Below are 27,964 nucleotides of genomic sequence, written 5' to 3'. Positions count from 1 at the left end.
AAATGACAGTTCAATTTACAGAATTAGTTTACAATGAGAGAAAGAAAAACTATGCAGAACTAAACTATATTACAAGATTTAATGATGAAATTTCAGTTCAAAATATAGAAAAAAAAAATAATAAGCCATATTAATTGTATTCGCTTGGCACCTAATAATAAATACATTTTCCCACTCATAGCAATATTTAAATAATTTAACTTAAATCAAAATTCTGAACATTTTCTAAATTTTCATTGCATAAGAGTTTTCCCTTAACATATATTCCAAGCAAAGTAATTTAAGTAAAAAAGAGGAACATTTCTGAAATCAGGAGACGGGAAATTGCTTCATGCAGTCCCTTTAACAGTAAAAGCTAACTAACCCGCATACTCGGAAATTGTCGAATATTCCGTATAGTCGAGCGTAACTGGAAAAAGAGGAAGGGGGGGAGAGATCGTAGCCGTTCTTTAGATTTCTCGGCTAAATAAATGATTTTGACATTTCGATATGTGCATCATATAAAAATAAACCAACGGAACTGAGAAATATTCTGCTTAGAAAGCACAGTAAAACTCTTTTAACTGTTCATAAATAAATCTCAGACTGAACATCAAAATTAATTATCTCTGCAAAATATAGCAAACATTATTGCGCAATATGTGCGGCGTAATTCTTCCATACGTGATATTACGCAATCGGAATCGGAATCAACAGCTGTCGGTATTTGGAAAATACAGAACTAAACAAAGGAAAAGAAAGAGACTTACTAATCTGGGGTGTTTTTGATTCTAATTTTGAACAGACTGTCTTAAATTTCCGGAATAGAATCATTCTTCGCTTGGGTTGGGTAGACCGCAAAAACTTTTAGTCCTATTCAATCCAGATTGAACAGTGACAAAAAAAAAGGGGGGGTCCGCTGCTTCAATATTAGAGGTTTTGCGGTGAAAGGGGAGAACCTCCCAACCTCCGTACTTAATGTATTGGCAAAAAAAAATTTTGACTATTCGATTACTTTCTTTTTATTTAAGCCATTCCGAATATTATTCCTTAGAAAGCTAATCTGTGTACAAATACACCCATTTTTGGAAGTTTATCTACACTTCAGCAGCTACTGCAACTATATTATTATAAATGTTCATACATATGCTCATAATATAAGCATAAAGATCATAATAAACACGAATATGAACTGACCACGCGGAACGAGAATGCAAATTATTAAAATCTTGATAGAAATTCAAACGGGTGTAATATTTGGGTGGGAGGAAAAGAATACCGAATGTACCGGAATTTTTTACGGTTTTCGCAATTCTTTGACCAATAGTGCACCTGTCTGTACTCTCGCGCGCACCATAGGTTATGTTAATGCACAGAAAGGGGGAAAAGCTATTTCCGGGAGTATGATTCACCATTTGACGTTCCATATAAGGAAGAAAAGTTGTTTATTTAGTTTCGGTTTGGTACGGGGGAAAAATGCGCGTTCATTAAAAAAAAGCACTAGAAGCAAAAACGCCCACCAGCGGCCGAGCGGTAATGTCGCTGAACACTGGTAGTTCGGTCCGAGGTTCGAATCCCGCGAACGGACTGGCTGCATGGGTGTTTTCGTGGTTTTCCCCATGTGTAACGTGTATACGAGCCAGTTTCCCTTAGAAAGTCCTCCACGAAAGGCATCCCTCCCTTTAGGCAGATAGCCCTAGTGTGCTTTGCCATAATTAAATACACCACACCACAACAAAAAATAAGCACTAAAAACAAAAAATAAGGGCTTTAAAGAAAACGTAAGCATCTATAAGGGCCATTATATTTTATTTTCAAACTTAAGGACTTATAAGCACTTGTAAGGACCGCTACGAACCCTGTCATAGACTTGAGGGGGATAGGCATACACAAATGGAGGTCGCCCCAAGATCCCAATGTAATATCCCAAACTGTTACATCAAGTACATGCAACCAGATGCAACCGCTTTTTAAGCGTCAAATCATTTAGTAGACAGTCTGGTCAAGGGTGGCCAAGAGAAACAATTGCATCTGGAGATCATTTTTTGTCATGTTGACTCACAGAAGTCATTAAGCAACGCTTTATAACATTGGCCTTTACATGAAAAAAAGCAGTGGTTTATTTCACACTTATTTCTTTTTCCGAAGAGGGCCATTTAAGTTGTCATCATCATGTTCAATAAAGCCAAGAGGAACAGGATCATTTACTGAAAAATCTAGATACAGCCTAGACTGTGATCCTCTTAGTAACATTTAGACATTATTACATGGCAAACGTCGTCCTGTACCATTATTAATACAAAAATTCATGTTAATACTTAATATTTCCATTATTTTATAACCACTAGCATTAAAAATATTATCCAACTGATTATTCTCTTCCATTTGGTACACTGTAAGGTGTATTATGTGTGCTTTATAACTGCTGTACATTGCAGATTTTACACACAGATGCACACTGCAGATGACAAAATTTTAAATCCAAAAGCTTTGCATGTATTGCATCTGGTTTTTTCACATGAAATTCTTTGGGAATAAGAAATTAAGAAGATACAACATCCCATATCTGCTCCTTTTCCACAAAAGTCACTATTACACTGAGGACGTTCTTCACATGTATTACTGAGCAAAACATTCATGAATCCATTACTGGTAGCATATTGTGGTTAAAAGGTGGGACTATTTTTTAGCATATGGCAAAGTCCACGCTTTAATAGATAGTCATTCCCGGAAAGAAGAGACTCTTAAAGAATATGACTACTTTCCTAACTCGTTAGTGATTATACAATGTAACAAATTGGCTCCACTATCTTTGGCATCCCAGGGAATATGAGCAGTTACTGCCCCATATAAATTACACAAATAAATAATTCAAAGCAAAAAACTTTATTTAGTTGTCAGTTATGATAATAACTTAACCTGGTAGCTTCCCAAAATCAGTAACATACGTACACATAGACACATATAATAACACATAGACTTAGGACCTTATTGTTTAGAGTTATTCAATACTAGTATATGTCAGTGAATTTAGGTTACCAGTTATGACACAGAATAACAAATAAAGCAGAGTCTCTAATATTCTGGCCATACTGAACGCTCAAAAAACACATTAAAATAAGGAATTTTATATGTAATATATTAAGAACATGAGCAGATAGTTCTAGTTTTAAACATTACTGCTCCTCTTCAATTCTACGTAATTCATTATATGATTTAGCAACCAAGAAACCAAGAGATTTAAAACCAAGTACATATTCTAAATCACGAATACATTTGCTTTACAAATAAACTGAAAATACATGTAATATATAAATAATTTTTTTCTTAGTACATAATTTTACCTTTATTTGTAGCAGAATCTCTTCTTTTATTATTCTGAGCAACAGGGGAAGCCTTTATTTCTTTAACTGTTGTTGTATCAGGTTCAGGAATAAGGTTTGGGATATCCGTACTTTGCTTAGGAATATCAGTATTAGTATTAATGGTTTCTATTTTAGTTTGCAAAAGATCGTCTGCTTTAACATTTTCTAAAATTTTAGAGTCCACAACATTTAAAGTTGTATTTTGATTATTTTGTTCTTCATGAATTCTTTGCTCCAATAACAATTGATCACGCTCTCGAACTATTCTCCTTTCTTCAGCTTCTTTCATTATTTCTTGTTGACGTTTCAACATTTTTTCACGAGTTATTTTTGCAATCGATATATTTCCATTATCCTGAAATGAATAAATATGTATGAATTAAAGAATTATTTTATATATGCTGAACTGTGAATATCAAGAACGATTATTACAATGAATTTGAACAGATTGCCAAAGAAATGTTTACGAATCAAATTAAAAAAATATTACTTTTAACACGGATCTAAAATTAAATAAAAGTTAGCTAAGATTTTTAGTTTTTCAATACAGATCTCTCAAAAAACTTAAGTAATTTGCTTATAATTAGATACAACCTTGTAAGGATCCTAAGTTTTACTAACGTTTATTTTATTTTAAATCTTTACTATCACTTCTTATTTTCTACTTCCGGCCAGAATTAAAAGCTTTTAACTTATTTATGCAAATTTGTCTTGCTAACGCCAAGTACTTAAGTTGTGGCTTTTTGCGAAGCAAGAGAGAGAAAGGAGTTATTAGAAGCAGGCCGCTTGCCATAGTAGTTTTACTCGGTTGCTGGTTGCCTTCAAGGCCAGAGGTTTAATCCTCGTGATAATTTTAAACGTATCGTAGTTTTAGCAGCTCTCTGTACTACATACGGCTTTTTGTTAATTTACGGCCAATCTTAAAGTAGGCACTTGTATATTAATATTAAGTTAGTTTAGTTAGAGTTTTAGTTAGTATTTTTATATTCTTACGTTCAGACCACAAGTGGTTCGTCTCTGTATTCCGAAGTTCCGGAAGGCTCTGTAAAGATAGAAAAATAAAGGGTTTCGTATACCCTTCCTGTGTGTATTGTCTACTTCACAATTTATCGAACATAGCTTGAGTAAGCTCCCTGTTCCGAGTCAGGACAGTTAATGTTTCCAAAGCAAGTAAAGACGAACACGAGCCCTGATAGTGGCGCCCGACGAAGAAGAATAACCATGGCCGAGTTTTAAGAAGAACCTGTGGTGCCTGCAGAAGGGGATCAGAATCCAGAAATGCCAGCTGCCGCCCTGGAAGGATTTGGTTACATCGTACAGACCATGCGCGCATCGATGAAACCAGAAGCAACATTTAATGGAAACTCACCGGTAACCAGTTTTTTGGAAAAATTGGATGACCACTTCATGCTGTATCCAGTGCAGAGTTCCAGAAAGTCACCTTAGCTACCAGCGCTTTGAGGGGCCAAGCGCTTAATTGGTTCACATGTATAGGCAGAAGCCTCTTGGGTCAAGCGGGAAGTCCCACCTATACTTACGAAAATTTTAAGACTGCCTTAGTAAAAGCCTTCCCTGTCGTAAGAGATCGTGCAAGATTAGAAACGGAACTTTTCAGCATATACCAACAGCGAATCGAAAATCTTTCCACCTTTATTTTAAGAAAAATTCACGTCTTTAAACTCTTGTATGGAAACCGTCCGGATCCTGAGATAATCCAAGTGATTTTACCGAGGTTACTTCCCCAAGTACAAGACTTTATTGAATTAAGGAATCCGACTACACTGGAAAAGTTATTTGAGCTAGCAATCCAGTTTGAAAGTAGAAGAACGGCGGACATTGAAAGAAGACGCCAGTATGAGCAACAAAGCCAATTTGGTGCGCCAAGACCACAGCAAAGACAAGAACACGGCTACGGAAGCAAAGCGAATCAGTGGGCAAGGAAACCCGAATATCCAAAAACAACCGGCGAACGTCGACAGTTCAATAGTAAGCCAGAAAAAAAGTCTGAAGGCCAGCAGATAAAGAAGGAAGACATGGAAAGGAAGAAACAAAATTTAAACTAAAACGGATTTCTGCTGACGGGAGGGTGCGGAAATCCGAAGGCCAAGAAAACCCCTCTTCCTTCAAGTTAAATACAGTTATGGTGAAAAATTCGACTCTTCCAAAGATTGAAGTTTTGGTGAATAACATCCCAGCCACCGCACTCCTGGATACAGGCGCGCAGTGTTCCTGTGTGGCAGAAGACTTTTTAGGAAGTATTTCCGTAAATACCACATATCTAATTCGGATAATACGACAGTGTTAGCTGCGCAGGGAGAAAGATGCAAGTGCATAGGTAAATTACCCTTATATATTCGTATCAAAGATGAACAAGTAAAGATCATGTTTTTTATCGTAAAAAATTTACAAGCACATGTCATGTTAGGGATAGATTTTCTTTCAGAGGCAGAAGCAACGCTGGATTTTAACGAAGCGTCCCTTAAGCTGACGATGAAACCAGTTCGAGAAGAAAAAAGAGAACCACCGACGTTAAACCTCGACCACCTGCCTAAGGAAGAGCAACAAGAAAAAAAAATTCGACAAGTGGTAAGTGAATTTGCTTCGTTATTTAATGATATTCCAGGATTTACTCAAGTTACTAACCATAGTATCGACACCGGAGATTCACTGCCAGTTCGCCACAAACCATATCGATTTGATAAGAATAAAGAAAAAATTATAGAGTGGCACATTCGAGATATGTTACGTAAAAAGATCATAACGCCCATCTCAAGTAGTTATGCTAGCCCGGTTGTGTTATGTAAGAAAAATAATGACTATCCGGTAACACATCCGAAAAGGTGTTGTTTTGCAATTGACTATCGTAAATTAAACTACATGACTAAGTATCCGGTATATCCGTTACCTATTATTGAAGAAATTCTAAGGAACATAACTTCTACCAAATATATGACTACATTAGACTTAACGACTTGTTACTTTCAAATAGGGGTTAAACCAGAAGATGTGCCTAAGACTGCTTTTATAACCAAGTCTGGCACTTATGCATTCTTGCGTATGCCGTTTGGCCTTTCAGGGGCACCGGCAACATTTCAGCGATGTATGGACATTGTGCTAAAGCCTGTTCTTGGAAAGACCACATTTATCTATTTAGACGATATCATTATTACTACTGATAATCTGGACCAACATGTACAGGATTTAAGACAGGTGTTTTCATTATTAAATCAGGCCGGTCTAAAAGTTAATGTCGAAAAGTGCAAATTTGCAGCCCCTGAATTAAAATACTTAGGTTACAAAATATCTCAGAAAGGAATCGAGACAGACGAATCAAAAATAATCGCTGTGCAGAAGTATCCGCCGCCAAATACGGCGAAGAAGCTCTCTTCTTTTCTAGGACTTTGTTCATATTATAGGTCCTTTATAAAAGATTTTGCAGCTATTGCTGAACCATTGTTAAAATTAAAAAGGAAAAAGGCAAGATTCTCGTGGACGGCCGAAGCCAATAGTGCTTTCGAAAAATTAAAGCAAGCATTAACGCAAGCCCCTGTTTTGAAATTTCCTGAGAACGATAAGAATTTAGAAATTTCAACGGATGCTTCGGATTATGCGGTGGGAGCGGTACTTTCGCAAAATCAGCAGCCCGTGGCATTTTTTAGTAGAACTTTAAATCAAACACAGAAATTATTCCGCGACTGAGAGAGAGGCACTTGCAGTTCTGTTAGCAGTGCAAAAGTTCCGAGTCTATTTTGGAAAGGCGCCGATAACAGTGTATTCTGATCATGAGGCGGTAACTAGATTGTACTCAGGGGAAAAACATATCCCCAAGGTTAATAAGATGGGCACTCAAGTTACAAGAATATAATCTGGCAATCAAGCACACCCCGGAAAGGAAAATATCGTAGCAGATGCCCTATCCAGAATAAAAATACATGAAGAAGGTAATACTGTAAAGGTGGTAATGCTCACAGCATGTACGATACATTCCTGAGAAACTGTAATAACCGAACTGGGTAAGGATCCTGAATTTAAAAACATTTATGAGTATTTAAAGGATCCTGAAAATTTTAGCCACCAAGATATTGTGGCGATAAGAAATAGGGCGGTCCATTACGAATCAATAGTTGGTCTATTATTTTATACAAAAACTACGAATTCCAACAACGAATTTCGACCTGTTATCCCAGCTAGTCTTAGATTAAATATACTGCAGGAGTTACACGACACCCCATTAGCTTCTCATGCTGGTATTCGAAAAACCATCCAACGCGTACGCGAAGCAGTTTATTTTCCTGAGCTGCAAAAGTTAACAAGGGCGTATGTCCAGTCCTGCCCAACATGTCAAGCAGTTAATTATATTAATTTCCGCCCGGCCGGGTTTCTAAATAGCATTAAATCCGAATTTCCAAATGAAATAATTGGCATTTATGAAATAATTGCAATTTATTGGGAATGAAAGCAAATGAAATAATTGGCGATTTATTGGGCCCTTTCCCCAAAAGTCAGTTAAATAAAAGTCGGTATCTCCTTGTTATGGTTGATCATTTTAGTAAGTGGACCGAAATTGTTCCCTTAAAACGAGCCTCCGCGAAATTAGTTACTGATTTTATTTTAAATAAATATATTTTAAAATACGGGGTGCCCCTAAAAGTTATATCGGATAATGGTCCTCAATTTGTAAGTAATATATTTGAAGACATGTGCCAAAAACTGGGCATACGTCATTTAAAAATGGTCCCGTATCGGCCGCAATCAAATATAGCGGAACGGGTCAATAGAAATATAGTGAAAATTATCGGTAGTTATGTTAAACATTTTCATAAAAGCTGGGATAACTATGTCAATGAATTAGCTTTCGCCCTTAGGACCGCAAAACATGATACGACGGGCAAAACTCCTGCTGAGTTATTTTTAGGCAGAAAGATTATAACGCCGTTAGATAAATTATTTTATGTTCAACAAAGAGCCCCAGAATTTAAAATGGGCGATATAGAAAAATTAATTAAAGAAGCAAAAAAGAACACTGAAGTAGCACAGAGAAAACAGAAGCTTTATTACGATATGAAACGACGGGGAGTAACTTATAAAGTAGGAGATGAAGTGTTAAAAATTAAGCATTCATTTCCTTCAGCACCAGAAGATAAAACTGCCAAATTTTATCCACGATTTGAAGGACCATATGTCACAGAAATAACTCAGGCTGTTGTGATGTTAAAAGCCAGGAATGGTGAAACATGCACTGCAAATATTGACCAGATAAAACCATTCTATAATCGTAATAAAATGCCAATATTTAAAGACCTTTTGCAGGATCCGGCACAGCAGGCACAAGCTCCAGAGGTGGAACAACGACAATCCCAAGGGCAAGCCATTACTAGACAGGAGCAGTTGAAAAGAAAGTTCCCCCGTTGGAAAATTGAAGGTAACAAGAAAAAGAAACCGTTCCACCGACCAGAAAAGAGGGGGCACGACCACCCCCAGAATGAAGAAGGGAGAAGTACGACGAATGCAAAGAGAGCCAGGAGAAATGACGGCAACTATAACCCGGCTCCAAAACGGAAGATCTACCCATCGGATAGGAGTCTACGCAGCAAATGTCGACGAATGGATAAAGGAAGACCAGCTGCAGATGCAAAGAAGCAAGAAAAATTTGAACAGCCAACAACGAGATCCAAGCAGGAACGAGAGAGAGTTGTCCCGGTTCCGCCAAGACCAGATGCCATCAAACGGCCGAGACCACAGGCAGAGGCTAAAAAGAAGGTCTTCAAGGGTGACCGCACTGGAAGAAAAAGAAAGCTCATCGAGGAAGGAACCGAAGGGCGAACCCGCACAAGAAGGAAGATAAACCAGACCGTAGTCTTCGCCACTTTCCAAGACTGGGCAGAAAAAAGGATGTCTGAATATCACAAAGATAAGTAAAACTTTATGTTACTTTGCAAACTTAAGTTAATTTTTCATTCTTACTGCAAGTGGCAGAATTCAAGAAGTTTTACCTCATGTGAGGCCTACCTTTATCGCCAAAAAGGCGAGAAATGAGTTGTTACCTATTTTGGTATTATGTTTTTCAATTACTCGCGAGTAAAAGTAAAATTAATGTATAATAGGAATGTGTAAATACTTGAATATTGTAAAAGCATTGATAATCTTTGAGAAAGGTACCTTAAGAAAATTGTAAAAAATTATTGTATAAAATTTTATTTAAAAGATTCTGGCAAGAATACAGTTTTAATCTGAAAGACTTTTGAAATGTAGTATTTCAATGTAGAAGAATTGGCACTTGCTTGGAAAAGAATAGAAGTTAACAATGTACTACTAATGTATGTTTTAAAATGCGTAAAATTAACGGCATGTTAATATGTCCTTATATACAATGTGAACTGTTATTTTAAACGTTAAGAAATACTGTGATATGTTAAAAGTGAAAGTAATGCCAAAAAATTTAACTTATTCGTGTGACTGTAAAAAGAGCAAATTATTATGAATATGTGTTAAAGGTTGAATGAATGTAGTTAGGCTCTCTGACGCTACACTTCAGAGTTAGTCACTTTTCAGAATAGTACCTCAGGGTTTAGAGATGAATATAAGGTGTGTTCTGAGGTCTTGTTATGTTGAATTTTAACACGTTAGTGTTTTGATTGCAGGCGGTAGTGTTGAACACTTGTACATAGACACGCTCGTGTTTGGTGTTTTCCTTTACAACACATGTCAGAGAGCACGAGGAGATAATTAAATAACGTCATGAATGAAATAAGAATGTTAAAAGAGAAATATAATTATTCATGTTACTTGCCATTTAATTGTGTAACATTTCATTAAACTAGTTTTCCTTCCAGATCTCTGGAAGGAACCAGATTTCAACTAAGAAACTCCTGTTTAGATGCAGTACAGATGAAAAATCTTGTCCATCGAGTTGATAATGTAAAAACGACTTTTTTAATTTCTAGTTTCTAGTGAGAAATGTTTGTAAAAGATTGGCCTCGCGTTAGATTCTAGAGCTAAAAGTTTTCAACAAGGTCGTTTTAGACCTCAGTTTCAAACTAATTAACTCTGGCGGGAAGTATGTAAGAATCCTAAGTTTTACTAACGTTTATTTTATTTTAAATCTTTACTATCACTTCTTATTTTCTACTTCCGGCCAGAATTAAAAGCTTTTAACTTATTTATGCAAATTTGTCTTGCTAACGCCAAGTACTTAAGTTGTGACTTTTTGCCAAGCAAGAGAGAGAAAAGAGTTATTAGAAGCAGGCCGCTTGCCATAGTAGTTTTACTCGGTTGCTGGTTGCCTTCAAGGCCAGAGGTTTAATCCTCGTGATAATTTTAAACGTATCGTAGTTTTAGCAGCTCTCTGTACTACATACGGCTTTTTGTTAATTTACGGCCAATCTTAAAGTAGGCACTTGTGTATTAATCCAAAGTTAGTTTAGTTAGAGTTTTAGTTAGTATTTTTATATTCTTACGTTCAGACCACAAGTGGTTGGTCTCTGTATTCCGAAGTTCCGAAAGGCTCTGTAAAGATAGAAAAATAAAGGGTTTCGTATACCCTTCCTGTGTGTATTGTCTACTTCACAATTTATCGAACATAGCTTGAGTAAGCTCCCTGTTCCAAGTCAGGACAGTTAATGTTTCCAAAGCAAGTAAAGAGGAACACGAGCCCTGATAACCTAATTAAAAGGAAGAAGAATGACGCAAAAACTTCGATTCCGGCATTATTTCATAGATAAAATTCTAGCAGCAATCTAAACTGAATTAAGGAGATTTCAAGAAATATATACAGAAATACTATTCGAGGTTAGAAAGAATCACATCTGGAAGGAATAGATACGAAATACATGCATCATTTAGTTAGAAGTTTAAATATTGAAAGAGAATTTAAACTGAAATGTTAAAGCTTAAAAATGTACAGATGGAGGAAAAAATATTACGAACAGCTGTGAAATAATGGAAAATTTTTATTAATAGGGGGTTGGACTACCCTTTGACTGAAGTACAGATTGAATGCCACGTGAGATAGATGCATAAAGGTCATGGACAACATTTAAAGGATTATTAAGCCATTCCTCCTGCAGAGCGATCTCTAATTTCGAAAGTCCGGATGGAGGTGGAAATCGGTAACGAAGTTTGGATTCCAAATATACCCATAAATGTTCAATAATATTCAAGTCCGGAGATTGAGGGGGCCAAGCGAGATGTTCAATTGCGTCGTCATGCTTTTCGAACCATTCTTGAATACACACTTAGCAGTGTGGATAGGGGCGTTGTCGTCTTGAAAAAGCGTTCGCTCCCCATGGAATAAAGTCTGGACAAAATCTCTTAGAATCCTTAGATAGTGATTGGATGTGATCCTCCCATGCATAATAACAAGTGGCCGAAGACCGCGCCAAGATATCGCACCCCATAACATAATGGCGCCATCCCCTTGCTTCACAGTGGGCAAGAGGCAGTCAGGATGAAACGCTTCTTTGGGCGTTCTCCAGACATAAACGCGTCCGGTCATCTGAAATAGGGTAAATGACAATTCATACCATATTACCTGTTGCCACTGCTGTGGGGACAAGCCTTTGTGATCTCTGCACCATTGGCGTCACTTGAAAGCATTAGTTACTTTCACCAAGGGTTTACGAATTGCCACTCTGCCATAAATGTTCGCAGCATGAAGTTCCCTTTCGACAGTTTTTGTTGAAACGGGGTCCTGGAGATGACTGTTCATTTTGGATGTTATCTCGGATAACTATTGCTTGTGCTTTCGGGCTACTATATGCTTCAAGACCTGTCGATCCCTATCAGCCACTGTTGTGCTTTGAAGACGTCGTCTTACCCTTTTTCGTGTATGCTGTCATAACGGCTGATACCGTACTCCTTGCACACCCCACAAGGTTTGCTGTTTCCGTAACTGATGCTCCACTTAAACGCGCTCCAACTATCATTCCACTTTGGAACTCTGACAGGTCTGACATTTCAACTTCTCACAGACAGTTCGATCGAAGCATGCAACGCAGGTGACTGCTGTTGAGAGACTGATATCTTCTTCACGCTCACTAGGTGGCAGACTTCTGTTGCAGGTGGCGCGGCTGTAGTGCAGGTGTGAAATAGTCATACTTTTTCACAGGTTTTCGCATTATTTTGTCCTCCATCTGTATATCACTACCAATTATCAACATAAATTTTTCAAGTAAAGTTAGTTGCAATAACTAGAGTCTATATTGCGCTTCTTAGATATGATGCTCAAGAAAGGTGGATACGGGATTTATTTCCTGAAATGCTGATTTCTGACATGTAGTTTCAGTCGCAAATTTCCTCTAAAATTTTTATGTCAACAACTTCAGACTTTAGGATGACAAAGTTCTGTAAGCATGAAATTTACCGATAGATAATAGTTTTCATCCTCCAAAAAAGCCTATTTTAAAATTTATTAAAAAAATATAAACCTGAAAGATTAGTTTGAAAGAACATGACACTGAATAGGATGATAATTTAGCTTATTTTAACAAAAATATGCATTCTGCATACAGTCCGAACTTTCAATCTGACATTTCTCAGCAAGCAAAAGATCATTTCGGTTTGTATTGTACAAATTTTTTCATTTTGCTACATTTAAACATTCCTCTGCTCTAAAAGGTCAAGATAATGACTTTGAACAAAAAAAGAAACCATCTGTCAAAAAAATTATTATTTTTTCAACTCAGTATCATTTCAAGGTTCTTGTTTGTTTCTCTAAAAACCTCAAAACTTATTATAATTTGTAATGCTCTTTTGAAGTTTGTATTCTCTACATTAAATAGTTTAATTCACATATTATTTTGAATTATATTTTACAAATCTATATTCGGATCTAACTCTTATCGTGTTGTAGAGCCATTAGGTTATTTTGAATTAGGAGACATGAAAAATGAGCACTGCCCTCGAACCTGAACCTCTCGAATACGCGCCGAGTGCTCTACCGTTAGACCATGACGGCATGCAAAAAGGAGGTAAAAATAAAACGAAAATGTTGTGGTAATTTTTATGCATCATACTTCAAGTTCCGACTCTTGGTTAAGTATCAAATGGTTCAGTGTAATTCAGCGGCTTTTCAAAGATACTACTTTTCCAGTGCACGAATGCTACAAATTACGTCACAGCAGAAATATTACCAAGTAATTTACTTAAAAATTACCTTGGAAGGATAAACTCAGAACGTTAAAAAATGGTTTTAATGGTTTAAAAATACCATCTTGAAAATTATTGATGCTACTAAAGTACTGCGCATAGTGCTGGGACATCAGTGTTGACATAAAATGTGAAACTATGAAAATAAAGTGTTTAAAAATAATGGAGAATTTAAGACGAAAAATTTCCTACTTCTATTAAAAAGCAGCTTTTGAAGCTTTGAAGCCGATTTTGTATGTCTAAAATCTGCAAGAAATGTAGACCGAATCTGATGCTTTACTTGCTCAATGGGCTCATCTGAAGTAAGCAGCACAAATAAAACATTCTAGTAAGCAGTTTCTGTACCTGTTCATAAGATAGCATTCTTGTAGCGTGTCATAGAGTTTGATGGGAACAAGCGATTTAATAACTCTCTTTATTCATCTATAATTTTATATCACGCATAATAAAAGCATGACGCTTTTGATAAATTTATAAGGATTATGGCTTATTCTTTAGACAAAAGAATTCGATTTCGTTATTGAGGTCACCAACCTTTTTATTATTCGTGATATAAAATTGCATACGAATTTTGTAAAGAGAATTATTTAATCGCTTTTCCCTTCTATAGAGTCTATGTGTATTCTTTGGTAGCATACACCCTGAACTCTACGTTGAAGACGAAGTTGCGAATTCTCGCTATGGCTTTAAGAATAAATACTGTAGAAGCAATGTTTAAATAACCTTTTTTTTTTTTTTTTTTTTAAACTAAATTAAAACAGATGCACGTACTTCGTACTCACAAATCATCATCACTTATGGCCACGTAACAGAAAAATAAGAATGTAACAAATCACTAGTAAATTAAGAAATTCTATTGACTGGCTCCTTAGTTTAAACTAACGCACACAGCTAAGCCAATGCGAGAAATATCAGTATAAACTGAAAGGTGCCGAACACTGAACTAGACAGCTAATTTTAAACTCGCAGCATAAACATCGGAATTAAGTCCACTGCTACTACTTTTGAACTCTTGAAATGCAGCTTAACTACTGCTTCTGAAACACGTTTAGAATTTGCATCTACGTCATACAAAATTTACATCCCGGCAAGAAACTGAAATCAGAAGGGAAAGGAAAGAAAACTAAAAATAACTGGTTAGAATACAATAAATCCTTACACTTCAACCTACATGATAAATCATTTTTCTTTTTCTAGGTCATTAATTTATTTTATGAATTTTAAACAAAAGCTTATTTTATAAAAACTATCGGGTTATAATAACTAAATTAGTTATAAAAACTATTTTATTTTATAAAAAAATTGGGCAGCTGGCCTGCCCGCTTCCATACGCGTGTGCGTTGGTCATCAGCATTGACTTTGAATCGGGATTCATCGCTGAAGATTACACGCCTCCAGTTGGTCACATTCCAGCTTGCCCGATTTTGGCAGAAATCCAATCGAAATTGCCTATACCAAAATAATTAGTGGTAGGCATTTTAATGGACTTCGACAGCATATATCAGCGTCGGGCAGTCATTTCCGAATGATTTCCCTTCATACCACTGAACGCTAGAAGGTGGCAAATGGCGTTGAATCGATGCTAGCGACTTTGTTGGAGCTGATTTTGATGGAGCTCTATTCCGAGAAGCGGCCGTTCTTATGATTGCACGATCCTCGCGCTCATTTGTGTTCCTGGGACGCACTGATCCTCCATGACGGTAGACTATCTCTTCCGAGATCCATTGTCGCCAATACCAAGCAACTACCATATGACTACGACCGAGGTGGCGGCCGATATGCCTATTCGACCAACCTGCTTCTCTGAGGTCTACGTTGCGCCCCTTCTCAAAGTCCGATAACTGTTCGTACTGCTACCGGTTACGTCTCAGAGGCATCTCTAGTCACAATACTGTGCATCCAAGTCGACAGATTCGTTTGAATAGCCCTACGGCACAAGCACTCACGTTTTTAAACTCTCTCGGCTGCGCATCTCATATGCGCACAGCGCACTTACTCACAGGCGGCGAAATTAAAATAATTTATATATCTCTTACAAGACTACATTCCTGCCGAGCTTTGTGATTGTGGCTCAATTTCTTCTGGGTGCATATATTTTTATCACAATTAAAAAAATGGATCAAATATCCTTAACAGCCACTTTTTTAGATCAATTTAAAGTTGCTAAGGCTTTGGAAGTCATAACATTGATTATCAATACCTGCTCTCTTCACTTTATAAATCAAACATTAAATAAAACAACTTTAAAAAAATACCGAATTTGCTTCAGAATAAATGCTATGAAACATAGTGCGACAACTTACAACGATGTTCAGTGGAGAAGACACAATTTTTTGATTATAAGTAATAGGTGTATCAACATGCATCTCATAGACTTCTGGCATAGCTTCTACAGTTTTCTGCCATGCTTCATCATTGCTACTGTGAGAACTTTGATGCAGAATCTCCCAACTTTCAGAAGCAGGATTAGATGATATTTTCCCATTTTCATCCAGAACAGCTGAAACAGAAACATTTTCATTACACAAAAGAAAAGCTAATTATCATATACTTTAGAATTTGCAAAATAAAATACAAATATAGCAAACATTCTTTAACTGTAGAAAAGATCTTTCTGCATCTGTTCGTGAAGAGCGGAAGAGAAAATAAAAGTTCATAAAAGTACATTGTTTATTTCTGTATTTCTAATTACGTATAACATCGCTCAAAATCTTCTACAAATAGAAAATCGGATTCCTCCCCCCCCGCATTTTCTACCCGCCCTATCAGGTGCGTTTTATTTGGGATGGGGGCAGGTAAAAATCATTGTATTCAAACAAAACTTTTCAGTAATAGCATAGAATTTCTTATAAAAAATTACAATTCGCTTTCAATATTGATTAATACAGTTTCCTGGCAAAGAATTGAACCAAGGGAAGAAACTTTCATTTAGTTTTCAAATAATAAATAATCATATAATAAATGGTAAGCAATAAATTAAGAATTTCTTTAATTTTGTCTGTACTGTTTCCAAAGGGAGCGTAGATGATACTAAGAGGAATCAAAACATTTATTAGACTTCTCTTTAAAATCGAAATAACAATAGCATTTTCAGGAAGAAAATTGACACGTTTAACCAAAATAATCACAAATATATCTTACTTAAAATGTTAATCAAAACAAAATTTTAATTTAGGATCAGGAAAATAAGTTTTCAAGCAGAGAGATTAAGAGAGAAAGCAGAATCAGTGAAAGAGAAATGAAGGATAAATTTCTTTCACTAATACCAATACCAATACTCTCCATGTTGGAGTTGCGCTTCGAGCGAGGCTAGTCGCCCCCTTGTTTTTATCTACAGAGAGTTGTTGACCCAGCGGAGTGGCCTTGGAGACCGAATGGTTGAACTGCGCTTGCTGGTTCTTTCTGGTAGCCGTGAAACCCCTTCCCGTGAAGATTTCTCTGTTTGGGTTGCTGTGCTTGGCTTCCTGCTAATCACCTCCTCGTCTACGAAGCGGCTGCCCTCCCCGCCGAACGGTAAAGTTGACATCTTTTTATTTTTCTTGTGCTTCGAAGGTCTCATGAAATTTCTTTTTCTCCGTCTTTCTGGCTCAAGCTCCGTCAAAAAAAGGGTGTAACAGAAAATCTTTTCTCCTTCTCCGTCTCTGCTCTCTGCAAAACGTTGCCCAGCCACTTTAATAGCTGGCGCGCTTTTGAAAAATTTGGCAAAGAAGATGATCAGCAGGAAGCCAAGCACAGCAACCCAAACAGAGAAATCTTCACGGGAAGAGGTTTCCCGACTACCAGAAAGAACTAGCAAGCGCAGTTCAACCATTCGGCCTTTAAGACCACTCCGCTGGGTCAACAACTCTTTGCAGATGAAAACAAGGGGGGGCACTAGCCTCGCTCGAGGCGCAACTCCAACATGGAGAGCTTCCTATCCAACGACTTTTCCCCCCTCATAAATAGTTCGCTGTAGTACATTTCCTTGCTAGAGATGTCACCGAAACCGAGGTTCCGTTTAAGTAAAACAACTCTAGATGGTGCAGAAAGAATTTCGGTGTGCAGTAATCGTCTGATAAGGGATTCTGAGAATGCATTCCAAGCCGACGGTTGGGATAAAAAAATCTTCAGAACCAGTGAATAGTTATTCAACACAAACGAATTTGGGGCATTAAAGTTTAAACTATTACATAACAATATAATTCATTAAAAATGCCAGCATAATATAGATTGTTTCTTGAGTAGCATTGAGTATACACACTCATTATCCAGATTGAGTTTCAATTACTATTGGTTTCCCTTACCAACAGTCAGAAAATATGTATTCGACAACTTTAATAGAAAGAGGGGCAGAAATTAAAGTACTTTAATTTAAAAAAAAATTAACACACTAAAAGTGCAGCAAACAAAACTTTAAAATAATTAAAAGTTAAACAACCTTAAGGGTCAAAAACAAAAAGTACAAAAACCAAAACTTAAGTCCCTAAACTCAAATTAAAACTGAACAACTTAAGAAAACTTTTAAAGCAACAAAACCTAAATTTAAAGTTTACAAAAGTTACAGTTTAAACTTACAACCAACTTTAAACAACTAAAGCAAAAAATTAAGAACTTCAATTACTGATCAAAACCGAATTAAGTTAGCACAAGCTTGAAAATAATAACAATTAATACATAACATCTGCGTAAGAGAAGGGGTGCCTCCGTGAAGGACTTTCTAAGGGAAATTGGCTCGCATACACGTTACACATGGGGGAAAACTAAGAAAAAGTCCATGCAGCTAGCTCGTTTGCCGGGATTCGAACCCCCGGACCGAACTGTTAGTGTTCAAAGACTTTACCGCTAGGCCGCTGGTTGGCTACGAATGGGAAGGATATTGGATTATGATTGGCAAAGCTTATGGCAAAGCACACGAGGGCTACCTGCCTAAAGGGAGGGATGCCTTCGTGGAGGATTTTCTAAGGGAAACTGGCTCGTATACACGTTACACATGGGGAAAACCACGAAAACGCCCATGCAGCCAGCCCGTTCGCGGGATTCGAACCCCGTACCGAACTACAAGTGTTCAGCGTCTTTACCGTTCGGCCGCTGGTGGGCCATCCAATGGGAAGGATAAAAATAGGTGCAAGTATTTCGCAGGCAATGTACAGTTACTCCCCCCGAAAAAAAAAAGGACAATTCTATATCTCCCGTTCTACTGGGTCAATTGACAAAATTCGGCTTGCATTCTACTACTCTCGAAAGCGCGACCCAGGATATATTCAGAAAGGAGGCAATGATGAAGATGAAAAATCACTATCATCAAGAAGGAGATGAAGGAGTCAATGATGATGTTAGGATTTTAAGGTGAATAAGTTTATAAATTATTCCAAAGTGGCAAACTCTGTAGAATGAGATATCTAAAAAGCACCGATGTATGTTTCGGTGTTAGAACCTTTGACTCCAGTATTAATGACCCGAAGTAATAATTGGTGAATTGTAGAATAACGGGTACGAAATACGAATTGTTTTGGAAGGAGAATATCAGTAGAATTGCAGTTAGGTGATGAGTATCTAAAGAATAATGCGTTTGAAGACTTTGAAGAAAGTACTGAAAAGGCTGACAGGACGAGAGTTCTGATGGAAGATTTCATTCTGGCTTTGAAAAGGGAATAACGGTAGCAGACTTCCAGTTTGTCGGAAAGTGCTGGAGTTAAAAGACAGGTGTTGAAGGTCTTAGTGGCACATGTGATAATTTTAAAAATGCAGTTCTTAATGGCTCCATTACTGATCTTGTCAGGATCAGCAGCTTTTTTAGTTTTGAGATGTGTAGTGGTAAGCTGAATTTGTGGTCGCATAATGACCAAAGGAAGTCTGCGAGAGGTCATGAGAAAAGAGTTGACTGTGCGATTGACTTCCGAATGATGGTCTCGTCCAAAGGTTCAGTATTATTCTGAAAAGTGTCTTCGAGAGTGTCAGCAAGGCCAAATAGCATTTTCTTCGTCAGAGTACACGATGCACATCGTCTCCTCAGAATTTGTTTTAAACTTTTGTTAACTTTTGGAGCCAAAAACAGTATTATCTTCAGTCGTTAAATGAATTAAAAAATCGTTGCATTTAGTCTAGCTATGTTTTTTAAGCTGTTCTTTTAGCTTGGATTGGAAATAGTTGTATATACGTTTATGCATGAGGTCATAGGTAGTTTGCCAAAGATTCTTGGCCCTGTTTTTCTGTCTAATGAAGTCTTTGAGATCCAGAGGAACAAGAGAAAGAAATCTATTGAGTTTTTCCATGCTAGTAAAATACTGATGCTGTTGATTCCTGTAGTCAGAATAGCAACTGCAGCCTCCTAAACGAGCTCCGTTCTTTTTCTGTGAATCAGACATTCGCTTGCTCAATAAAATTAATCAGCTCGCGAACGAATAGCACATCTCTGTTTTTAGCCCGCTTTGAACAAAAGCTTTCCGTGAATTGTGAAAGAGCTACAACTTCGCTTTCTAGAATCCAATTTGCTTATTCGTTCAGTAAAGCAAATTGGTTTTCTGAATCAGTACCGGAGCGGACTGTACAAATCTAATTTCTTGTACTCTCGAATCAAAATCGAAAATAGTTAAACATTTCTGACCTATAATTTCTAACTTTATTTTACGAGATATCTGTTTATCAATAAAAGTTTTTTTGCTTTCAGTTCCGAATAAACATTTAATTTTTCCTTGCCGTTCTTTCCGAATCAACAAAGCAATAGCTATCTATAAATGCATATTGACAGTCTCTGCAATAGCAATGGAATGATTTGAATATGATTTACATTGCTCATGTCAACTGCCTTCTTTCATTCCCCGTTTAGCTTCTTGTCACTGTTCCCAAATATAAAGAATGTTTTTTCATTTCAGTTTGTCGACCAGAGTGAAAAGAATGACCAGAGTGAAAAAAATGGCCCTTGGTTCTCTTTTTTTTTTTTTTTTAAATCAGGGAACACTAAACTCAGATAATTTTTTGCGCGGAACACATACTATACTCCACACCCTTCTAGTGTGGATTCTCCACACCCAGGATTTGGGTCCCCTAAAACCCCAGTCGCCCTTTAAATGGGGGAGTATATAAGGTATTTCTCTCGCCTTCCTGGCGTGCCTTCGTGGTGTCGTGGTTCTGCACACTCGAACGGTATTCCAGAGGTCCGTAGTTCGATTCCCAGCGAAGGCGATTGGTCATTTTTCATCTTTCCTCTTCCAAAATAATACCTAATGTCTCTACACAACATACACTTCAAAGCAGCGACGGCCATTCTTTTTGAAATCAAGGGCGTAATCAAAGAAAAACAGACACTGCTCTAAACAATAACTCCATTAATGAAGCGAAAAAAAAAAGATCCTCTCAAGGTCGCATTATGGCCGCCACTCCAACTTCTAAGTGTTACTTTTATAAAAGAGTAAAATAACGACATTAATTGATGCAAACATACTTATTTAATCATTTAAAATTCCAACGCTTGAAAAAAGTTGTTAAATTTAATATGATGCTTGAGCTTAGTGATCTCTGCACATTTCAGCCATATTATAATGACAAAACGATAAAGCCGCATGCATCTCCACTTCTAAATTTTCCAGGCTGTCACGCCTCTTTGTTTTAATATTTACCATTGTTGAAAATCTTGCAACGTAAAGATATGATGCAGAAAATGATAATAATAATGTGTTTACTGATTTTTTTGCTAGACCCAGGCACTCATCTTTAATAGAGATCCAGAATTTTTCAGGAATATTTTCAATTAACTCCAAATTTAATCTGCGATCTGAAGAGATCGACTTCAGTTTTTTATTCAAAATACAACTGGAGAAACAAAAGGATTTCTTACCTAATCGAACTGTTCAGTGTTTAACAATGGAAAATATTCTTCTATTGTCGTTAAATGTTCAATTCTTAAAGAAGTTGTAGAGACATTAGGTTATTTCGAAGCAGGAGAGATGAAAAATGAGCAATGCCCTCGCCGGGACTCGAACTATGGACCTCTCAAATATGCGTCGAGCGTGCTGACCACTACACCAAGAAGGCTTGCTAAGAAGGCGGAAGAAATACCTTATAAAGTGATTGCTTCATTTATTGAAGTCTGCAGATTTATTCGTTTACACAAAGGGAATATTTCTGTATTTCTTTCTTTTTTCTTTTTTTTCCACGTATCTCTTCCATAGCAAAAGTTCTTTTTTTATCACTACACATAATTGCCGATGTAAGAACGTTTTTATTATTGCCTGTATATTTATACAGACACTATTAAAGTACGCAAAAATATAAGCCAAATACGCCAAAATGCTGCAACAATTAGTTTTCAGATATTTTGCAAAGGTTTTGTGTTTTTGTTTCAAAGAGGGAAAATCAGTAATTCATTTTTTTAACTGAAACTCATGTTTGAAACCTTTCCACATGACAGCCACCTTCACTTCTGTATGCAGAAGCTAACTTTTGTGGTCTGTTTCTATAGATTCAAGTTGTTCGAAAATTAGGCTTTTCATCAGGTTCATTTTAATAAAATTAATTGCGGAAACTATTGGATTCAATACTTCGTTCAGTTTCTTAGGCACTATTTTTATGACAAGTACTTTTCGGAACAAAAAACAGTGATGAAATATTTTATTCGGATTAATTGTTTTCCTTAAGGTCACAAATCCTTTGATTGATGGTGTCATAGACACCGCTCTGTCGATACAAATACAATTGAGCCTATTGATACTTGAACACATAAATTACTCTAGCATGAGCACTAAAAATTTAACACTATTGCTAGTACCTTCAAATAACCGAAGACGCGAGAAACCTCATGAACACAAACTATGTGTTTGTGTTCGAGTAAGGAGCTTTAAAAAAAGAGAGGGGTGAAAAATGAGGCCTTTACCTCGTTTACATTGATTCTATGATGATTTTAATTTTAATTTATTCAGATACAAAGTTACAGTTTTAAAAAAACTCAAGCCGGTAGTACGAACCAAAAGTTCTTTCTAACATAAAAGTTAATTTATTATCTTTTGGTTATCAATAAATAATACAAAGCAAGATAAAGAGCAAGTATAAAAGTATAGAAAGCAAGTATAAGAGATATCAATGAGGTCATAGCATTAATGTGCAAAGTTTACGATATTCTATATAATTAATCGCGTTTGCTAATTATAATCCCATACAAATATTATTTTACCCTTTATTGATTTCTCTTTTGAAACAATTTTTGATTGTGTATTTAATTTTTTTCGCGGAGCACTTTGAAGTGGCTTCACGGAGAAGAGCCACGGATTGAGAACCACTGCCGTTGGCTATAGAGGCAAAATCTGGAAAAATGAGATTTTTTTTCAAGCAATTTAAAGCAATATCCAAGATGTAATAAACAAGCTTTATGATCACTTAGAGATAAGGAACTTTTATCGAACTCGTGTTCATTTGTAGAACAAAATACTACACATGTATTTTTAATTATAGTATCTGGTGCAGCTGCTGTTGGTAGACGTTTAGAATTCTTGTAATTCCTGTATTGCGAATCTACTGTTATCGGCTCCTTCTGTGAAACAAAAGTGTTTTTTTCTGCGTGTTTCGATTCCCCTTTTAAAAAGCTGCAGTAATTTTGAACAATTTCACAATTCGTATTCATTAGCTTCTTCTGTGAAACAAAAGTGTTTTTTTCTGCGTGTTTCGATTCCCCTTTTAAAAAGCTGCAGTAATTTTGAACAATTTCACAATTCGTATTCATTAGCTTCTTCTGTGAAACAAAAGTGTTTTTTTCTGCGTGTTTCGATTCCCCTTTTAAAAAGCTGCAGTAATTTTGAACAATTTCACAATTCGTATTCATTAGCTTCTTCTGTGAAACAAAAGTGTTTTTTTCTGCGTGTTTCGATTCCCCTTTTAAAAAGCTGCAGTAATTTTGAACAATTTCACAATTCGTATTCATTAGCTTCTTCTGTGAAACAAAAGTGTTTTTTTTCTGCGTGTGTCGATTCCCCTTTTAAAAAGCTGCAGTAATTTTGAACAATTTCACAATTCGTATTCATTAGCTTCTTCTGTGAAACAAAAGTGTTTTTTTCTGCGTGTTTCGATTCCCCTTTTAAAAAGCTGCAGTAATTTTGAACAATTTCACAATTCGTATTCATTAGCTTCTTCTGTGAAACAAAAGTGTTTTTTTCTGCGTGTTTCGATTCCCCTTTTAAAAAGCTGCAGTAATTTTGAACAATTTCACAATTCGTATTCATTAGCTTCTTCTGTGAAACAAAAGTGTTTTTTTCTGCGTGTTTCGATTCCCCTTTTAAAAAGCTGCAGTAATTTTGAACAATTTCACAATTCGTATTCATTAGCTTCTTCTGTGAAACAAAAGTGTTTTTTTCTGCGTGTTTCGATTCCCCTTTTAAAAAGCTGCAGTAATTTTGAACAATTTCACAATTCGTATTCATTAGCTTCTTCTGTGAAACAAAAGTGTTTTTTTCTGCGTGTTTCGATTCCCCTTTTAAAAAGCTGCAGTAATTTTGAACAATTTCACAATTCGTATTCATTAGCTTCTTCTGTGAAACAAAAGTGTTTTTTTCTGCGTGTTTCGATTCCCCTTTTAAAAAGCTGCAGTAATTTTGAACAATTTCACAATTCGTATTCATTAGCTCCTTCTGTGAAACAAAAGTGTTTTTTTTCTGCGTGTTTCGATTCCCCTTTTAAAAAGCTGCAGTAATTTTGAACAATTTCACAATTCGTACTCATTAGCTTCTTCTGTGAAACAAAAGTGTTTTTTTTCTGCGTGTTTCGATTCCCCTTTTAAAAAGCTGCAGTAATTTTGAACAATTTCACAATTCGTATTCATTAGCTTCTTCTGTGAAACAAAAGTGTTTTTTTCTGCGTGTTTCGATTCCCCTTTTAAAAAGCTGCAGTAATTTTGAACAATTTCACAATTCGTATTCATTAGCTTCTTCTGTGAAACAAAAGTGTTTTTTTCTGCGTGTTTCGATTCCCCTTTTAAAAAGCTGCAGTAATTTTGAACAATTTCACAATTCGTATTCATTAGCTTCTTCTGTGAAACAAAAGTGTTTTTTTCTGCGTGTTTCGATTCCCCTTTGAAAAAGCTGCAGTAATTTTGAACAATTTCACAATTCGTATTCATTAGCTTCTTCTGTGAAACAAAAGTGTTTTTTTCTGCGTGTTTCGATTCCCCTTTTAAAAAGCTGCAGTAATTTTGAACAATTTCACAATTCGTATTCATTAGCTTCTTCTGTGAAACAAAAGTGTTTTTTTCTGCGTGTTTCGATTCCCCTTTTAAAAAGCTGCAGTAATTTTGAACAATTTCACAATTCGTATTCATTAGCTTCTTCTGTGAAACAAAAGTGTTTTTTTCTGCGTGTTTCGATTCCCCTTTTAAAAAGCTGCAGTAATTTTGAACAATTTCACAATTCGTATTCATTAGCTTCTTCTGTGAAACAAAAGTGTTTTTTTCTGCGTGTTTCGATTCCCCTTTTAAAAAGCTGCAGTAATTTTGAACAATTTCACAATTCGTATTCATTAGCTTCTTCTGTGAAACAAGTGTTTTTTTCTGCGTGTTTCGATTCCCCTTTTAAAAAGCTGCAGTAATTTTGAACAATTTCACAATTCGTATTCATTAGCAGGACAATTGTATTCTAATACAGAATTTCATCGTAACATTTTAGCTCTACTATGGCTAAAAGTTAATACTCAGGCTATTCTGATACTGGAAATTGAAAAACAATTGTATCACGCAATTGTTTCAGTTCTTTTAAACCTGAACGTGATCTTTATCTTATACTACTTTAAAATTTGCCCATCACAAGAATATATTTTCCTGATTATAAAGCAGGAGGAAGAATTGTTTAATTGCATTTCTATAAATTTACTTTAATTATCTAAATTAGATATTCTAATTAATTTTCTCCAGAAAAATATGTAAATGGCTATTCTTGTTTACACATGCAACAAACACGATTAACACCTCGACAGCGAGAGAAGGGAATCGTGGATCGAGTCTGGATACAGAATGGGAGGGCTCCAGCCCATGCTGTTTTCAGATGCACGATTTCCTTAATGAAAAATCTTTAGGCGTTGGATTAGACGTGGTTCTCCAACATCTCCATTGAAATGGTATATTCCCATGAAGGCCAGACCTTTCAGCATTAGCCATTTCACTTCGAGGAATAATATGTGAATAGTTTTTTTTTTTTTTTTTTTTTGTTTACTTAATACCTGTTTCTCATCATCAGAACAGAACAAATGAAGAGCCAGAAAGTGTGGAGGAAGGCTTTCAAAAGATGTTTCCGCAGCATGTCAAGGATGTTCCGAAAATATATAATGTCTTCATGTCAACGAAGACATGGAGATGCATATATCCATGAGTACAGCCACTATCATCGAAATACACTGGTGAAATAAATTAAGAGAATTTGCATATTTTATGGAATTGCACGAAAAGAACTGAACTGAAGGAAAAACCACTGCTTCTAGATAAAAATGCAAATCTTGTACGGCAAATATGTAAGCGTACATGTGTGTGTAAGCGGAGCCAGCAGAAAAACAGACTTTATAAGCGCGTGGAGGATAAGACAAATTGCGTTCGCTAGCACACCTCGGCGAATTTCTTGGTGTTATCTTGCAGCAATCGGTTAAATTCACATTGGAACAGTAAAAATGATTAATCACCAACGTTTAGATCATGAAATGAGGTGGCGAATTTTGGGGAGGCTAGAGGCAGGCCAATCGCAAGCCCAGATATGCAGAGAGTTTAATTTTAAACCCAGCGTCGTGCATAACCTATGGTAACAGTTCCAGGATACTGGATCCATCAAGAGAAAACCTGGTCAAGGTTGTTCAAGAGCCATGACGGCCAGAGAAGATCGCTATTTGTCCATTTTAGCGAGGTGTAATAGAGGGGCTGGAGCTCTCTCGGACCTGTATGCAGCCAAAATGTAACAAGGATGACTGTTTCCAAAAGACTGAATGAGAGAGGGTTCTTTGCCAAAAGACCGGCTGTTTGTGTCCCGCTCACGTCTACGGACAGAAGAGTCTGATTAGCAAGGTGCAGGCAGCATAGTGATTGGAGTACGGAGCAATGGGAGACCGTTCTGTTCACCGACAAGTCCCGCCTTAGCCTAAACATCGATTCTCGCCGTACTTTCAAATGGAGAGAGCCAGGGACCCTCTACCTACCTTCTAATGTCCGCGAAATCAACAATTATGGCAGTGGCGGTGTAACGGTCTGGGCAGGCATCGTGTTGGATGGCCGCACAACTCTCCAGTCTCTGACAGACGCTCTGTGAGATATAGGGATGAGGTCTTGGAGCCCTATGTTCGCCTTTTCCAGGATGCAGTGGGCCCCCGAGTTAGTCTTACAGGACGATAACGCGAGGCCACATACAGCTCTTAAGGTCGAAGAATTTCTCGAGTGTGAGGATATTTGCCGGATGGATTGGCCAGCCAGGTCTCCAAACCTCAGCCCTATAGAGCATATTTGGGACGCTCTGGGGAGGGCATTTGTAACTCGCAATATCCTTTCGAGAAAGATCCAGGAACTGAAAACAGCGTTGCTGAATGAGTGAGATCAATTGCCACGGGCACTGATAAAACTGCCTTATTTCAGGTATGACATCATGCTACGAGGCCTGTATGGCTGTAAGAGGAGACCATACCCCCTATTAACCCATTTCTTTTGTGTTTCCTGCAATCGCTGTTTCAGACCTTCGGACTCCCATGAGTGTTACACACGAACATGTGTGTCTATTATAACTATTGAATGTTTATTTTGTTTGTATTATATCAACCTATGTTCACATCAAATTTTATTAAAATCTGTCCGGTAGTTCTGGAGATCGTATATCAAATATGCAAATTCTCTTAATTTATTTCACCAGTGTATATCTAGTTCGATGATGGTCGTACAGCGCGATGGACCACATACAAATCCGTTGGATATATAATTCGTACATGTAAGTACTCAACTATTGTATGTACTCAATAAATGAACTCAATTTACACTAAAATAGCTCATATGCAAATTCGTTGAATACATAATTCATACATGTAAGTACTCTACTATTTTATGTACTCAATAAATAAATTCAATTTACAATAAAATAGCTCTCTATGACACTGAAGTCTGAGTTACGAGGACTCCTGGAGACGATGTAGAATACGACTACTATAACATTCTTTTGTTACTCGGCTCACTTTTACACTATACTTAGAGTATTAAACCGACATGAAATTTAAATTTGATATAACCTAAATAAAATTTTCAAGTTTTTAAAATATCACCTTCATTGCGCAAATTAACAAATAAAACAGCATTCAGGAATTCAGAAAATCGAATGTAAAACAAGGAAGTTATTTTGCCAGGACGCGATGGGAGGAGAAAAGAACACTCCTTCCAGTTAGATATTTTAAAATACAATTTTAATTAATTTTAAGATTCAATTTCACATTTTTTTACTTTAAATATACTAAAAATGACAGAACTATTCCTCGGAGGATGAACATGTTTTATAGAATATCTA

At 36.5% G+C, this 27,964-nt stretch overlaps 1 protein-coding gene across 1 annotated transcript in view; it reads right to left on the bottom strand.

Moving 5' to 3' along the window:
- Window positions 1-27,964, bottom strand: part of LOC118204980 (TOG array regulator of axonemal microtubules protein 1) — a 170,721-nt gene that overhangs the window by 38,300 nt on the left and 104,457 nt on the right. The window contains exons 7-8 of the mRNA XM_085812959.1: window positions 15,794-15,990; window positions 3,324-3,699 (exon numbers count right to left, since the gene is read on the bottom strand). Of these exons, the coding sequence (XP_085669085.1) occupies window positions 3,324-3,699; window positions 15,794-15,990 (573 nt within the window). The remainder of the gene's footprint in view (window positions 1-3,323; window positions 3,700-15,793; window positions 15,991-27,964) is intronic.

This window comes from Stegodyphus dumicola, chromosome 3, assembly GCF_044657685.1.
Source record: "Stegodyphus dumicola isolate Sdum_Otavi_A_Nest chromosome 3, ASM4465768v1".
Classification (NCBI taxonomy): Eukaryota; Metazoa; Arthropoda; class Arachnida; order Araneae; family Eresidae; genus Stegodyphus; species Stegodyphus dumicola.
This window is presented reverse-complemented; position numbering and strand designations above follow the sequence as displayed.